This window comes from Candoia aspera, chromosome 7 (genome assembly GCF_035149785.1).
Source record: "Candoia aspera isolate rCanAsp1 chromosome 7, rCanAsp1.hap2, whole genome shotgun sequence".
NCBI lineage: Eukaryota > Metazoa > Chordata > Lepidosauria > Squamata > Boidae > Candoia > Candoia aspera.
Window position 1 is genome coordinate 15,166,802 of NC_086159.1, and position 17,407 is coordinate 15,184,208.

Consider the following 17,407-nt stretch of genomic DNA (forward strand, 5'->3'; position numbering starts at 1 on the left):
CATGTCAACAATAATGCTAGACTGGAATTCTCTTCTTACAGGGTTTCTCCCTAACATACAATATATGCCTCCAGTTATAGTTTGAAGGCATATGGTGAAGACACAAGATTTGCTTATTTGTTATTTGTCAGAACAAGGCTTATCCTATTTTAATTACAAGTTTAAATTCAATAGCAATTCTCAAGTAGTTGAAAAATGTTCATGCTGCTTGTCAAATTGGCAGAATCTTAGTATATTCCAACATTCCTGCAGCTAAAAGCTAAAAGCCATGAAAATATGTATCAGCTGTACAGTTTTTATTTCATGTTTGTAACAAAAGATAAATTTCTTAATAGATTTCACCATTTTTTTAATGTCAACATTATTACTTAGTGATGAGGAATGCAGAAATCCAATCTTTGGAGACTGCTGGATGCCTTCTTTGTTTTCAGGGGGAGTTAGCTGTCTGTGTTCATCATCTTGGTATGATAACCTGTAATTGAAAATGTCACATTTTTCCAAAATATCTCAATTAGCCAATGTGTTATACAATTCTTTAAGAGACTACTTCCTCTAGCAGATTGAATTAGGTCAATGTCAAACCTATACAATGTACGGATAGTGGTCTAATCCCCAAATCTGCAGATTTTGCCCCCTCTCAATTCTGTCTCACATAGCAAGCTGTTTACTTGTTCCATAATGGGATGATGAAATATTTGAGAACTATGTTTTAGAATGAGTTTCTTTATGCCTTAATTTTCAACCATATTTCTTCCTTAAACAGCTTACCATACTAACTATACTCACAACAGTAAAATTTAATTAGGAATACTTTAGTATGTGGGAACAGGTTTTTATGGCCTTCAGCAATTGACAATGTAATCCAAGTACCAGATTCATCTCACTAGGGAGATCTATAGAAGAACTTGGGAGCTAGCTAGTGGTGAAACCCAGAAATAGTTCCTTTGTTGGGTATGATAAACATATACTGTACGTACACCTAGATTTAAAACCTACCTACTTATTTTCATACTACATCACTAACTTGTTGGGTTAGTTTGGATGCAATGCTAAATTATGATTTGGCTACAAATACTTTACTTGTTTGTTCCCTCCTCTTTTTTCTGTCCTTGTATATTCCATTATCTGAAAGAGCAAATTACCATTTAAACTATGGTATAAATGTATGGAAAAAGTTATTAGTGTAATATGTATTTCTAATCTGGAAGTATTGGGGAGGCAAGATTGAATTTTGTGAGTCAATTTCTAAAAACCCCAAAGCAACTCGTATGCCGCAATAAAATACTCACATTTCAGTGGATAACAGATTTGGTTCACTACAATATTCAGCTTCTTCATTTAGTTGCTCATTGTATGTTTCTTCCTCCTGAGAAGCTTCCTCTTCACTAACAATTGCCACCTGGCTGTCTCTGGAATAGGATCTAATGAGCAAGAAAATCAGAATGATTTATGGGTACTGAAGAAAATGTAAAGATGCTGCAATGGAAATACTGCATTATTTTTAAACAGCTCCTTGCAAAGAAATCTAGCCAGGCAGATGAGATATAGATCTTGAGTATGGAAATTAATTTGGAAATGGGGAGGCAGAATACAAAGCATCTGCCTTAGATTTCCTGTTCACCATGCATGTCCATACTTCTGAAATAGAATTTCATATCTTTTCCTGAAAATAAAAGTTGTTTGAACCCAAACTCCAAGGTATACTGTAGTACTGTGAGCTCAAAAAAACCCAATTTTTTTTGGCGAAACAAGTCTGAGACATACTGTATATTGATGATCAAACAGTCTGTTAGCATTGCTCAGGGCTGATGTGCTTACTGCATTTTATCTTGTTGGCAGTGGAGTAAGATGTAGCTCATCTTACAGCACTTATTTTACAGTTACTGTCCAGTCATCAGTATTTGGTGATTCACATACATTATTGCGAATTAACTAAAATAGAACCCCTGCTTTATTCTGAGCTTAGGAGTAAATCAGAGGACATCAGAGGGGTTTGTTGTTGTTTATTCATTTAGTTGCTTCCGACTCTTTGTGACTTCATGGACCAGCCCACACCAGAGCTTCCTGTCGGTCGTCAACACCCCCAGCTCTCCCAGGGACGAGTCCGTCACCTCTAGAATATCATCCATCCATCCTTGGTCGGCCCCTCTCCCTTTTGCCTTCTACTTTCCCTAGCATCAGCATCTTCTCCAGGGTGTCCTGTCTTCTCATTATGTGGCCAAAGTATTTCAGTTTTGCCTTTAATATCATTCCCTCAAGTGAGCAGTCTGGCTTTATTTCCTGGAGTACGGACTGGTTTGATCTTCTTGCAGTCCAAGGCACTCTCAGAATTTTCCTCCAACACCACAGTTCCAAAGCATCGATCTTCCTTCTCTCAGCCTTCCTTATGGTCCAGCTCTCGCAGCCATATGTTACTACGGGGAACACCATTGCTTTAACAATGCGGACCTTTGTTGTCAGTGTGATGTCTCTGCTCTTAACTATTTTATCGAGATTTGTCATTGCTCTTCTCCCAAGGATTAAGCATCTTCTGATTTCCTGACTGCAGTCAGCATCTGCAGTAATCTTCGCACCTAGAAATACAAAGTCTTTCACTGCTTCTACATTTTCTCCCTCTATTTGCCAGTTATCAATCAAGCTGGTTGCCATAATCTTGGTTTTTTTGAGGTTTAGCTGCAAGGTGCAGCTTTTGCACTTTCTTCTTTCACCTTCATCATAAGGCTCCTCAGTTCCTCTTCACTTTCAGCCATCAAAGTGGTATCATCTGCATATCTGAGATTGTTAATGTTTCTTCCAGCGATTTTAACTCCAGCCTTGGATTCCTCAAGCCCAGCATGTCACATGATGTGTTCTGCGTACAAGTTGAATAGGTAGGGTGAGAGTATACAGCCCTATCAGAGGGGTAGGTGACTATTTTAATGTTTTCCATGTACCTAATTTTGTTGTGCCAGATAAAAAAGAATAGAAGCTGGTTGTGCATGCAACTTTGATCTGGAAAACGGCACAGGGAGAAAAAATTGACCCTTGCCACTGCTCCAAACAGACTGCCAATTCACATAACAGCATTTCATTAACATTTATTTATTTAATTTTTATTAAATTTATCTAGCTGGTCAACTTGTGTAATCATGACTCTAGGTGGCAGCATATCAAATAAAAACCAAGCAAAAAACAATGAGTACAGGTAAGAGAGGATACAAAATAAGAAGTAATGCAATCCATAGGCAACATGTCAATAACAGACAGGGTCAATCAAACACCCATTTCGCCTCCCAGATCATCTATCATCCTGGCCCAGGGCCTAAGGGGAAAAGGGTTTTTTTTTAAAGCTTTCTGGAAGGTGAAGAGGACTGAGGCTATCTGAACCCTGAGTGGGAATTGTTCCAAAGGGCAGACATTGCCATAGAAAAGGCATGCTGCTTAGGAGGACATTGCCTCAGGGAGGACACCTGTGAGGACAAGTGGGATGGGCCAAAAGGCTACGGACAAGTGGTCCTGCAAATAAGTTGTTAAGATCTGATATAACATGTAGTTTGACCATAACATCAGCATTGATTCAAAGTAATTGAAATGCATCTTGGATAAGTAATCCACAAAATATTCTAAGTTTTATTAGAGTACAAATCTCTTATTTATCTGTGCTATAGCAGTATTATCCCCCTCCCTCACTAGACCTGAGAACTAAAATTTAACATGATTTGATAAATGAACATTTATATGAAATACAGAAGAACAGGAAGATTATTACCTACCTCCCTAGTGTTTCATAATAATGCGTCCTAATTCATCAGGAAAGCATGGGAAGAAAAAAAAGACAATCAGGAATATAGTTGGAAAGAAGAAAAGAAAGTGGTGATTTTGGATTTATTGTAGTTTTGCAGAGTAAGGTAAAAACCTGGGGCAGAGACCTATTTGCCTAGTTTTTAAAATTGTGTTTTAGAAAACGGTAAAGATTAGTCAAGTTGCCTTGCTATAAATTGATGCAATGTCATCAAAAATAAAATATTAACACCAATTAGCATTTATTTATCAATCACAGTAATCAAGTATTTCCTACTAAACCATATGATTTTAAAAAGAATTAAACCACAGAGGATCTGTGAAGTAATTCCAATTTCATCTCAATATGATAAGCATTAATCCCCTTTAATCTTCTTTTCAATGCCTATTCTCTCAGGATTGAAAGAGGGCAATCTTATCTATGAGATCTTTTCCAAGAATGGGGACTGTTCGGCTCTATTCACTCACAACTTGAATTCACTGTAACTAATAATTTTTGTTTTATCTATAACAAAGATACTGGTCTGCATCAACTCCCAGGATGCACTGTTTATTCATTACCAATTATTCTTTTGCTCTTACATGGCTTAAGCCTATACATTTTGAAGAAGCACAGGAATGAGGGTTGAAGAACACACAGAAAGAAAAATAAAACAAAGCTTTTGTGTAGATGCAAATGTACCTTGGTTGTATTTTTCAAACTTCATTATATCACACACATCCTCAGTATTTGCCTCTTTATATTGAATATTAAAAAAGGACTTATGGGCCGATGACCTCTCAATGGATGGTTAATAAATTTAGAACAGATAAAAGAAAGACTTTTTTTTGCCTATGTTTAATTAACTCACAGAATTAACTATTAGGAAATACTGGAATGACTAGGACCCCAGGGTACAATCTCTTCTCTCAGAAGCATTCTGGATCTTCATACCCTGGTCCTACCTTCTGCTTTGGGATGGTAGGTTGATAGCTCCTGCAGCCATCACCAAAATAATACCAAAATAGAAATAATTTCAGTGGTCTGAACTCATGGCTGTGTAGCGTAGAGATGAAGAAGTTTCACTCCTTCCTCCCCCAGGAAGTTTCACTCCTTCCTCCCCCAACTCTCCTGCCTGTAGGAGATAACCAATCTTCCGGAGAAAAACAAAATTAAACTTTCTCAGAAAAAGAAAAAAAAAACTGTAAAAAATTTTTTTTAGCATCCAAAATGTAATATGGCTTGAGTTTAAAAAGCAAAGGAAAGGCTAGCAGCTGATCACAAGATGATGCTTGTCTGCTGTAAACAGAAACAAAATTTTTCTTGCTAAATTTTGATGCTGCAGAGATTTCAAATTGAATTATAAATACAAACAATATCTTCATGCTTACCCTGATGAATAGATAATAGGACAGAATTCACTAGGTTGCACAAAGAAAATAATAAAAAAAGACTTTTAACATCACACAGAAAAAATAATCTGAGAGAATTCCTGGCTGGAACATCTAGTTATTTCTCAGATGCACCTTCTGTTTCAATCTTCCTGGATTTCCTATTTTCCTGGAAGTTCCCAACTTTAACCTGTTAGTCCCATGCTTTTCACAGCTTCAGTTTCGAGCTTCTTCCCCAGCAGTGGGAGGACCTGGGATAATCTAACTCTGCACATGGCACCTCATTTGTGGATGTGGATTCTATGTCTGCACCTGCCTGGTATGCGGACTTGTAGCCTGCCGTTCACAACAGGTATCTTAAAATAATTTTTAGGAAAATTTGTGGTAACTTTTATTCATAAATGTTTAATAGTCAGAGGCAATATATCTCTGAATAATCAATTCTGCTGATAAACAGTGAGTGAGAGCGAATGCATTCTTTCATATGCTTCTGAGGCTTTGGGGAGCCATCTGGTCAGACTTTATCGGAAACATAATGCTATATTTAAGTTTGACATCCATCAAAGCTCTTCATATATTAGTGAGCCATGATATTTGTTACATTACAGGCATTAACTTCCTGGCCCAATATGTAGCAGAACCAATATAAGTTTGAGCCTTGAAATTCCCCAGTGCAGACAGTGCACTCAGAGTAGTTTTTGCAATTGGACTAACTGGAACCCTAATAAGTGAGTAAGTAAATTAAGTAAGTAAGTAAGTAAGTAAATACTGAGAAACCATTAGGATAGTTTCCTTGAGTACCTCAACTTACATACTTGGGTTCTATTACAGGAACTCTTATCTGATGGTTTTGCTTAAGGTTTTCTCAAATAATGATGATAATAAATAAAAAAACACGTTTTGTAATGTATTTGGAGTACTCAGAGAACTTATAAAGCTCTCAGATAAGCCAACAGCCTTATTTACAAATGAGCAGATGGAAAGGAGATAGGGCTGAACCTTGATGGGTTAGGACTAAACACTATCTTAATTCAAGAAAGCCGGCTGGGTGACTTTGGGCCAGTTGCTCTCTCTCAGCCCAAATCACCTCACAGGGTTGTTGTTGTGGGGAAACTAGGAGGAGGAAGGAGCATTAGGTATGTTCCCTGCCTTGAGTTATTTATAAAAATAATAAAGGCGGGATAAAAAAATCTAAAAAATGAAAAAAATATTTATTTTAAAATATATAACCATTTTTAATATTAATATGACTGTAATATATTTTGAAATGTATGGAACAGCCACTGTCATCAACTTCTGGGGGGTTGTATGTATGTATACATAAAGGCTCAAATTTCTGATATTTATATTACTATATATTTCCTCTGTAAAGTTCCATGTACAATTACAATGATCTATTAAACTGGCAAATGATAGAAATACTGCTGCTGTCAATAATCTTTACCTTCTGCAGCTGAGCTTCCAAGGAACTTCCTGGATCCGTACAGTGGTGGATGAAGGGGTGCTGTGGCCATCCACGGTGCTGACGGTGTTGGGATAGCTTGGTGGACTGGAAAAGCGGCTCAAGGCAGTATTATTGGCATTATTGATGTTAGCATTGGAACCTGATGAGGAGTAACTACTTGGAGTGAAGGTGGAATCTACAAGCTTCTCATGGGATGGGGATTCAGTGTCTCCCTGGTTGTTGCTAGATTTGTTGATGTGCAAAGGGCGCTGAGTGGTGAATGTCTGAGGGAATGAGCTTCTGCCATCACTTTGGTAATAGCTGACATGATTTCCAAACAAGCCACCAGCTCTCTGGAAGCAAAACAGAAGCATATTAATGAATGAATAAAAACACCACTTCAGATGTAGTTATGTCCTGTAGGAAGTGCAGTACTGTTTGATGAGGTATAGACTTGTTATTTCCAATAATATTTTTATTGCCTTTGGTTTAAAGAAAAATATGGAATACGATATGACAACTCTTATCAGAAAGATGAAGAAAAAGTTGTAAGAAAAAGTGGGCATAAGAAAAAAAAAGATGAGAATTTAGAAATTAATTAAGATCAAATATCTACATGGACATCTCTGTGATCTTAGCTCTGCCACTTGTGCACTTGAACTTTAATTAATCCTCCTGATTAATTAAAGCAGGCAGGGAGGTGATCCAAGTTAGAATCTATACCTCTTTCTGGGAGGGGGAAGTGCCAGCTGTCTTGAAAGAGGTAATGGTTCACCCCTTAAGTGGTCTGCCTTGGATATATTATCACCAGGCAACTATCATCTCATATTCAATCTCTCCTTTGTGGAAAGTTTTGGAGAGATGATAATTATACCCTGGGGTAAGCAGATTATTTGGACTCTTGGCAGTCAGGCCTGGATAGGGGGTTGAAACCATACAGGTTAGCCTCAAAGGTGACTTGTGGCATGAACTGGAGAGAGGAAGGAGCATGACCATTTTCATCCTGCTGGACCTCTTCATAGCTTTTGATACTGTCATGTACTTCTCTCCCCCTATCCTGCTTAACATCTATATGTGGATGATACCCAGTTATTTGGGGGATGTAGTAGAAGTTCTGACCATGTGTCTGGAGGCTATGAGGGCCTGGTTGGAGAGAAATCAGCTCAGACTCAACCTGAGCAAGACTAAGTATCTATTCATTCTGAAGTCTTCTGATTCTGGAACTCTATTTTTGATCCCACTGTAGAGGCTTGCAGTTGGGGGGGGGAACTCACAGTTCCTGCTTGAAACCACATGGTAACTTTGAACAGGAGAGACTTTCCTAGTGTAGGCGGATGCTTGAACTGCAGTCATATCTAGAACAAAGGGCACTAAAGATACTCACGTCCTTTTCATTTCCCATTTGGATTATTGTAATTCATTTTACACCAGGTTGCCCTTGAAGACCACCTGAAAATTTCAAGTGATGCAAAATATAGTGGCCTGTATGCTTTGTAGTGGACAGTCTCATTACTGTCATGTAACACCTTTGTGGCAGAAGTGGGTTTGTTTCCAAGTGCAATTCAAGATACTTGTTATTACCTAAAAAGCCCTGTCTGGCTTGAGGGCTTAGTGTTTCTTAGACCAGCTATCTGGACAGCTTCTGCCTGCCTAGTCTGAGTGAACAGTGAGTGCCTGCTGAATGTCCCCACCTACTGAGAAGTACAATCAAAGAACCCTGATACCTGGTCATTCTATGAGGGTGGTCACTGTGGTGGAACAGCTTTCCCCCCAGGGCCAGGATAATTCTCACTCCAAGGTCTTCCAGAAACTAGTAAAAACATGTCTGTTTTGGAAGGCCTTGGGTCAGAAGAGCTGGTAGATAATTGTTAATATAAAACTTAATGTAATTTTATATTATTGCATTATTATACATTTATGCATTTATTACTACACTGGTTTGTTACTGTTGCTCTTTGTGCACCACCTAGAGTCTTTTAGGATTGAGGCAGTTTAAATTCTTTATAAAGAAATAAAATAATAAAATGAATGTCTACTATGGCGTCTACAGTATATCCAGGTAGGATAAGAAAAAGTAGTTATACTGAAAAGAAAGCCAATCCTCATGTAAGTATCCAGTGTTCCCATCCATGAACGCTAAGAGAAAAAGGCTCTCATTCCTTTGTTGCCCTTCTTTTCAAGCTAAGTAATCACATAAGCATTATACAAGCAATACAATACTCGCTTAGCAATGGTAATTGGGATCAGCAACTCTGTTGCTAAGTGACGCGGTTGTAAAGCAAAAAAAAAATCACATGACCATGCCAACTCATGATGGCAGTTGCGGCAGTTCCAGTTGCCGTCATTAGGTGAATCCCACACAGTCGTTAGGTGCAATGTGTTGTGATTGTCGTTTGAGACCTCCTGCCGGCTTCCCCATTTGCTTGTTGGAAGCTGGTAGTGAAGGCCACAAATGGCAATCACGTGACCGTGAGATGCTGCGACCATCGTAATTGCAAGCCAGTTGCCAAGCACCCAAATTGCAATCATGGGACTGCAGGGATTTGCAATGGCCACAACTATGAGGACCAATTGTAAGTCTCGTTCATTGCTGTCATAACTTTGAACGGTCACTGAACGAGTGGTTGCTGAATATGCTGTAATAGCATATGAATCCCTGTTGTGTGCAACCAGCAAGCCATTTAATTTAACAGGACTTCTTTTTGCAGAAGCAAATAAATATTTGGCTCTTAAAATTCCAGTGTACCTGGTACAATGTCCTAGTTTCCCTACTGCACAGCAATCTACTGGTCATGTAGTCTGGAATTCCCTCAGGACAGTCTGTCTATCAGGAATGGAATGGAAATCTTTCTCATCCTCCACCTTTGGCAGCCACACTCCTAAACTATTAGCAGTGGGTACTCTGCAACCCTGAGCTGAATTATGTGACAATCTGAGCTGAATCATTATACCTATGTCTGTGTATTCTTTAATGTATGTGTGCATCCATACTTGTAATGCCACAACACAGTAAACAATGTGGTCCTTGGGGCTGAAAAGATTGTCCATCTCTGCTCTAACATATTGGGAATGTAGAAACAGTTGCATGACATTAAGAGTAATGATGGAAAGAAATGTTAATTTTGTGCCATATTAATCACATTCAGCTGGGGGGGGCATAAGTCTGTTAAATTGGGGGTCTGCTGCATCACTTCTGTCAATCCTCTCCCTTGACTCTTCTATATTTGATTTCCCATGAGAAGTAGATACCGACCAAAAACCACAGGTGATCCTTGCTACTTATAAATAAGTTTGAAATGCCTTTTTAAGATTGGTAGATAATTTAAAGAGTAAACTATCTGGTTTTTATTATTCTTAGTTACTTATGGTTTTCTCTCTTCATCCTATGCTGTATCTACTTCAGTCCATGAATCTCTGTGAAGGTGCAGCCTGGTGCGCAGTACAATGATCCTTAAGTAGCCAAAAGTATTCAGTCAAATGTTTTTGGCTACTTAAGGATCATTGTACTGCACACCAGATCGCACCTTCACAGAGAAAGCACTTACCCTGAAAATGTCATCTTCAGAAGCAGCAGAAACAGCTTCTTTCATGGCCTTGTCTAATTCCTCTTCTGCTGTTAAGTCTCCAGATATTGCCCTTCGAATCTCTGGTCCAATGTCATGTAATGTGCGCAGACCAGCCTAGAAAATATTATGGTTTAGCATACTGGTAGATAAAATAAATAAAACTGACCTTAAAATACAGTATTTATTGACACTGGCTCGTAACAGCCACTAAATCTCAATGTAATTGGATGTGCTGGCTATTTTGGGCACAAGTAATCACTTTGCTCAGATATATATTGGTGCTGAATGCTATTCCCCAGTTAACTGATTCATTCTGAAATTCTGAATTGACAAAAGACCTTTTGCAGAGCTTTGCAGCAATAGTTTCCCTGTATCTGAAATATGAAAAAAGCAATTAAGAAAAAATAGCACCATTTTCAATCCATCACTGACAATGGGACTCAAAGGATATAACTTATAACTTATTCCCATGCAGTGAAGTTACTTGGTCCATTCTGAGTTTGTGTTCAAATATCCCAGTCATGATCCTAGGTTGTTTGGATACAGTACAAAAATATCCTTTATGTAATGTATTGTACAGCAAGGGTAATTTTATCTTCACTGAAGTTTAAGGAAAATTTTGTAGGATATTTATGATGGATCCTTGAGATGCTATATGATAATAGAATACAGTATGTCTTCATAACCTCATTTGCTTATAATTCTCCTGTACATATTTGGTCCAAATTCATTAATTTAGAAGTAAATATGTTTGTTATCAAGATATCTTATTTCCAACCAGTTGTTCTTACATATGAAAATACCATTTTAACCAAATAGCCCCGTTTATAATTAATTCTAGTAACTAAGAAAAATACTCAGTATTCCAATTAGTTATAAAACAAGGATGTCACTTTGTTTTATAGCTAATTGTCACAGCATGATAATTCTAAAATAAACAGCTAAACGGAAGAATGCATCAAGATTTCAGAAAAACACAAAAACTCATGAAAAATTAAATCTGCTGGATCTCTACGTAATAAAAAAGGTATGTTAATGACAGCTGGTATAGCCATACTCTGATTATTCTCAAGATGGTGATTTGATTTGATTAGATCAAATAAGAACACTTTTAAAACTGGGGCTGGGAATCATCACCTTAAGTTTGTAACATCAAAACTAACTAAATTCATATGTTATAAGGGAGGTTTCTCATGGTCAGAAAGTATCTGGTGTAGATCTTTGGTAGGAAGGATGATAAAATTGCTGGCCAGATAGTTTGTGTCAGTGTCATAATGCTAAGCAACATACAGAAGATCCACTTTTGGCTTTTGTTTCTGTAAACCTCATGCTGTGTATCCATTACTTACCTGTAGAGAAAGAGCATTACGTTGTGAAGGTTTGCCCACAAGACCCTGTTCTTTGCGTTTTTTGAATTTCCGGAAATACTCCTGAATCAGGAATGTGGCATAGAATTTTCCAACTGTGACTTCATCATCTAGAGGGCAGACATTTTGAAAAAACAAGTAAGAAGCTAAAAACAAGTGACAGTTATTTTGCTTTTATAATTTACTAACAAAATATTATTTAATGATGGTAGCGTCCACCCATTTTAAAATATTAGTCTCCCACCCTTTATTCAGGGATTGCAGGGTGTGTTACGGGTTGGAATTGGTATTAAATAGAGTATTGAAAGAAAGGTGGACTCACCACCTGCTGGGGGTACAACCTGATCCAACAGCTTCATGCTAGTGCGCTTCCAGATTTTCTTAATGATTGCACGCAGCTCTTCATTGGCTTGTTCCAAGTTACCTATAAGAAGAAATGTTAGTACAAAAAAATTATGCCAGTTCTTGTATGGAACAGTAATTTATCTAGTCCACAGAGCCATTTAAAAATATGAGGATATCTTAAAATAGTTTTCTCAGTAACTCTGATCCTATTAAAGCCAATTAAATGGAAAAAAAAGAGTCTGTCTTTTGGTCTGTTATGACCTGTGAAGCATAGTGATAGATGGGCTTTTGAGGATGAAGGATGAAGCCAGGCTTAACTTAATAATACTGCATAGGTAGAATGGTGTCCAAGGAAGTAAGAATGTAAAGATTCCATTGAACAGAAGGAAGTTTCATGAATAGCAAAAATGTTTTAGGAACTAGTTAAATGTGTTTTTTAAAAGGTTTCTCTATAGCTCTGGTTCATAACATAACTGTGTTATGAACAGAAATTGATTTGGATACAAACATACATCTGTTCCTTTTGAGAAGCAATTGTATGTTGTCTGCTGCTGATTGTATGGGTGATATATTTTGTTTATTGTTGTATAGTATTTTTTTTTAACTATTTTACTGTTCTGAAGTTGTAAATTGCTCAGAGTTGCTTTGGATTGGAGCAGCATATAACCCTCAGTAAATACATAAGATTTTGTGTGATTGACTCTAGGCTATTTTAGTTTTGTATGTTTTGTGTAGGTAACAATTAACATAGCAAACACAAATGCCAGTAAAACTAACTGTTTAAAATATAAATATTTTAAAATATTGGCAGCCCTTAGGCTTTTTTTATGCAGATCTTGAAGTTCCTCAGGATCACAAACCACCAAATAATGGTGGTGGAATTTTCTGCCATTTTGGTGAGAAATCAAGTTAAGCTTTCAACAGGTTTAAAATACCTAGAACAAATTGAAAAAAACCATAGGGGGAAAAGCCTATACTTATCCCTTTGGTCATTATATCACTCATATGCCATTTGCTCTTGGCTTCTCAAATGAATTGATGAAAGACAGGAAAGGAGCCAGCTACTGGTGGCAAACAGACTGTTTATCCATCTATTATAGACTGAAAAGTCTACATAGACTTTATTTATTCTATCACTAGATTATTAAACATAAAAGATATTCTGGATAGTATTCAGATCCAGGCTGTAAGTGATTTAGAGAAAAATAAGAATTGGATAGTGAGAATCCAAATTTACTTATTGTTATATATTAGAACAGAATTTAAGGTATGAATGGATTCAGTATTTCTGGCCTGAATACTAAAATATATTTAGGCTGAATATTAAAAAAAATATATAGAATCCTACATTTTAAATTTAAAATGCAAACTGAATTCTTTAAAATCAGACTTTTCAACTCTATGTTCCACCTTGATTTGATTTACCAAGTAAAGTTTTAAAATTTAGTTCTAGTTTGCAAATAATTTTAAAAAAATACATTTTATATCAAACTAAAAAAAGAAAAAATATGTAGAAAAGTATACCATTATATTAATCATTATAATTGAAAGAAAAATGGAATGAGAAATTATGTTGTAAGCAGAATAACTCCCTGAAAATTACCATATTATTTAAACATCTTTTTTCTTGCCTTTTCATTGAAAACCCTTACAGGTGGTCCTTGGTTAATGACCACTTGTTCAGTGACTGTTCGAACTTAACAACAGCACTGAACAAGTGGAACTTATGACTGGTCCTCAAAGTTCTGGCTGTTGCAGTGCCCTCACAGTCAAGTGATCGTGATCCAGGCACTCAGCAACCAGTCCGGATTTCCAACTGTCACAGCATCCCATGGTCATGTGATCACTATTTGCAACTTTCCCAGCTGGCTTCCACAAGCAAAGTCCATGGGGAAACTGGCAGGAAGTTGGAATTTGGAAGTCGCAGTCATATGAGATCCTTGCATAATGACCCACAGTGATTTGCTTAAGGACAGTAACCGGGAACTGTCAGAACTGCCATTGTTAAGCTGCGTGGTCATGTGACATCTTGACTTAAGAGACAAAAATAACTTGCACTGGATTTGGATGAAGAATATCTAGCTTGATCATGGTAGTTGTGGAAAAAAAATTGGAATACTATGTAGTTTATTGCAGACTGAATACAGCAGAATCTCCGTTAACTGGAACTCAAGCAACTGGCACTCTCAAGCAACTGGCAAAAAATGAAGAAATAATATGTTAAATAAAAATTTAGATAAAATCAATTTTTAGCGGAAGGGTAAGTTTAAACTTGGTGCGCTGTGCTGTGCAAATCCAATTCCCTTCCAGCAGAAAGGCAAGCCCAAACCTGGCATGCCACAGCGACCCCCCCCAGCAGAAAGGCAAGTCCAAATCCACCTTTTTAAAGGTAAGCCCAAACCCACACCTCCTCCAGAAAGGACTGGACTGGCACGGTGCACCAAGCCCAAACCCATCCCTCTGCCAGAAAGGGATAGGCCAATCCCTCTCTAGCAGAAAGGCAAGTCCAAACTCGGCATGCCTATTTTTAATAGTAACCCTCAAGCAACTGGAAACTACGTTTATCCAGCATCTACCAATCCCCATGGGTGCTGGTTAACCGAGATTCTACTGTATAAGCTGGCAGTGATGTGGCTGTAAAAAAAGGCAAATGAAGTTTTGGGCTGCAATTAACAGAGCTAAATCTAATATCTAAATCACTGGGAGTAATAATTCCACTTTATTCTGCTTTGGTCAGACTTCACTTGAAGTATGATGTTGAGTTTTGGGCACCCACGCTTTAAGAAGGATTTCGAGAAATTGGAAGAGGTTCATAGAGCAGCAGTGAGGATAATCAAGGGACTAGAAGTCTGATAAAGAGAATGGAAGAAGGTGAATATGTTTGGCCTTGAGAAAACTCAGCTGAATGGGAATATGATAACGTTCTTCAAATAACTGAAAGGAAGTCTGACAGAAGGGCATACAATAAGGGATATATGTTATAGGAAGGCAAATTCTGTTGGTTTTCCTAAGAATAAAAGCTATCCAAATTTTCAGGGATTCTTTAATTTGGATTTGTTGCTGAGCGGGTAGTTGGTCCCTCCCAAATCTATGCTTCTAGGATTTTATGGCGTGATAACACATATGCTCTAAGAAACTTATCAAGAATCCCATATGTTTCTGCTACATATTAAGTGTCTTCTTACCTTCTGTTTTGATTCTCAGTGCTGTTCTAACCAGTGCAAATAAGGTTGCATTAAACATAACAGTTCCATCGCTATTCAATGGCATATTCATAGAGACAAGGCGCTAAGGGGGAAGAAAAAGACAGAAACATAACATTGAATTATACGGCATGTACCACATCAATTTATATGCTGTTTTCTCAGTTTCATTTTTATAGTACTTTTATTAAGAATTATAATTACAATAGTAAAAACTAATACAAACTGAAAAAAACTAAAAGAATAAAAAGAAAAAGGTGCAGAAAAGAAAGAAAAAAAGAAAAAAAGGAAAAAAGAGAAAGAGAAAAGAAAGAAAAAATAAGAATATATTAAGAGAAAGAAAAGAAATATATAAAGAAGTGACTTCCCACCTTCATCAAATCAAGTATAAACAATTTTAGTAACTTACCACCTTCTCTTAAAATACAACAAATGATCTCTTCTTTCCATATCCTATCTCTTACCTATAAACAAATCCTTAAAGCCTCATCATTTCAGTCCTGATGTCAGCAAAAGTCCATTAAGGGTTATCAGAGATAACAACATATCTATTTTAGCCTTCATCAAATAAACCAACTTTATATTCCTTCCTTTTACTTCTAACGATCTTGATCTTTAGGCCATTCAAATAATGTTGTGGAACTTGATTTCTTTTCATTATTTTCTTTGTCCCTTCCAAGCTTCTTTTGTAAATTGAATATAGGAAAATTATCCAGGTCACTCTCTTGGTTTGTCGTTTGTATATCCCTTTTAATTATTTAGACATCAGCTGATTTCTTTTGTATGTCCAGCATAACATCTTTTTCCATGTCATTCTTGAAGCCTGTCATTTTTAAATTCACTGTCAACTCAGTCTCGATCTTGTCAGGTAGAATTTGTCCCTCTTCCATAACATGAAGACTTTTAGACACAGTCTATATATAGAGGCAGACACTATTAAAATTAGTGGGTCCATTGTTTAAAAATATCCTTCAATATGTCAGTGTTAAAATATTTTGCTTCATTCTGTATTTGTAAGTTGAGTTTAAGTGTTCTTCTCCTTTAATTGTAATCTTTAGTTCCTTCTAGTTCCTTCTAGTTCCATCTAGTGTCCAATTTTTAAAGTCTTATCTTATTTTTTTTAAATAATTCAAAACAAAAGCATTTTCCCATGGAGAGGATTCTTTATAATTAATTCCAAAATCTTATTTCAAATTTATCTGGATCCTTAGTCCATTTGTAACTTTCTAAAATCAAACTTCTAATCAACTTTTGGTGTTTATCCCACCCCCCCATTTTTTTTAAAGTTCTTAAACTTGTAGTTAAAACTTCTTTAGCTAAGGATTGAAGGGAACTCACCCAGTGCTGTAAAATCTGTTGATCCAAATCAGTATGCAATGTACTTCAAAATGTATGTTGTGTGAGATTAATTTGAATGGCAAATCATAAATAATATTTTAAATAAAATTTGAAATGCTAATAAAATAGAGTCAATGGGGCACAAGTTTGCTATCTAAGAAACCAGCACACATTTCATAATAGTAAAATCTATTAATTGCATAATAGAAAACCTAGAAATCACAAGCTAATCTTTCTCTGCACCAGGACAGCAACCAGACTGAATCCAAATGCTGGGCCAGATCAAGTTCTCATCTTTATTTTTCTGGAGTCACAGATCCTTGGAAGTCTCATTTTTGGTATAAACCTCTCAATTTGTCATCAATTATTGAGAACAATTTTCCAAGATGAGATGTGTGAACACTTTTTGACTCTTTATAAGGACTTTAAAACTGTTCTTTCTAGCTGTCTTATCTGTCTGTCTGTACTATAAGACTATGGTGGTTGACAGTTAAACATTACTACCACTACTGATGATGGTAATAATAATAATAATAATAATAATAATAATAATAATAATAATAATAATCCTACCCCAATGACACAGGTTTAGATTGCACAATTGGATTTGTTAAAAGTCTGTTATTATAGCCAATCTCAATAAAGATAGTTCTGTTTTTCCTATGGAGTGATTTCTTGGTCTGGTCTACCTAGTGGGGCTGACATCAAACTTGCAACTCTGATTGTGTTGTACTCCCCTAGGAAATGAATCAGGAAGGCATAAAATATTCCACATATTATCTTGTTTCTCAGGGCTTAAGTGATGTTTCAGCCCCCTTTCCTAGGATTTCCATCAAGGTCATCTTTCTTACTCTCTACACCTCTTCTAGGGAACAGCTCTGTTCAGGGCACAACATAAAGGAATGTGCTCTGAAGTTTCTATTATATTGGATGACTGTTCTTATTCCCAGTTGATATGGCCAATGGTCAGGGAGGATGTGGATTATCATCCAT

General features: G+C 36.7%; 1 protein-coding gene across 1 annotated transcript in view; it reads right to left on the minus strand.

The window, feature by feature from the left end:
* CACNA1C (calcium voltage-gated channel subunit alpha1 C) overlaps positions 1 to 17,407 on the minus strand; it is a 506,884-nt gene that overhangs the window by 6,720 nt on the left and 482,757 nt on the right. Inside the window, exons 38-45 of the mRNA XM_063309210.1 lie at positions 15,059 to 15,161; positions 11,851 to 11,952; positions 11,511 to 11,638; positions 10,141 to 10,275; positions 6,596 to 6,948; positions 3,753 to 3,779; positions 1,290 to 1,421; positions 369 to 472 (exon numbers count right to left, since the gene is read on the minus strand). Coding sequence (XP_063165280.1) covers positions 369 to 472; positions 1,290 to 1,421; positions 3,753 to 3,779; positions 6,596 to 6,948; positions 10,141 to 10,275; positions 11,511 to 11,638; positions 11,851 to 11,952; positions 15,059 to 15,161 — 1,084 coding nt within the window. The remainder of the gene's footprint in view (positions 1 to 368; positions 473 to 1,289; positions 1,422 to 3,752; positions 3,780 to 6,595; positions 6,949 to 10,140; positions 10,276 to 11,510; positions 11,639 to 11,850; positions 11,953 to 15,058; positions 15,162 to 17,407) is intronic.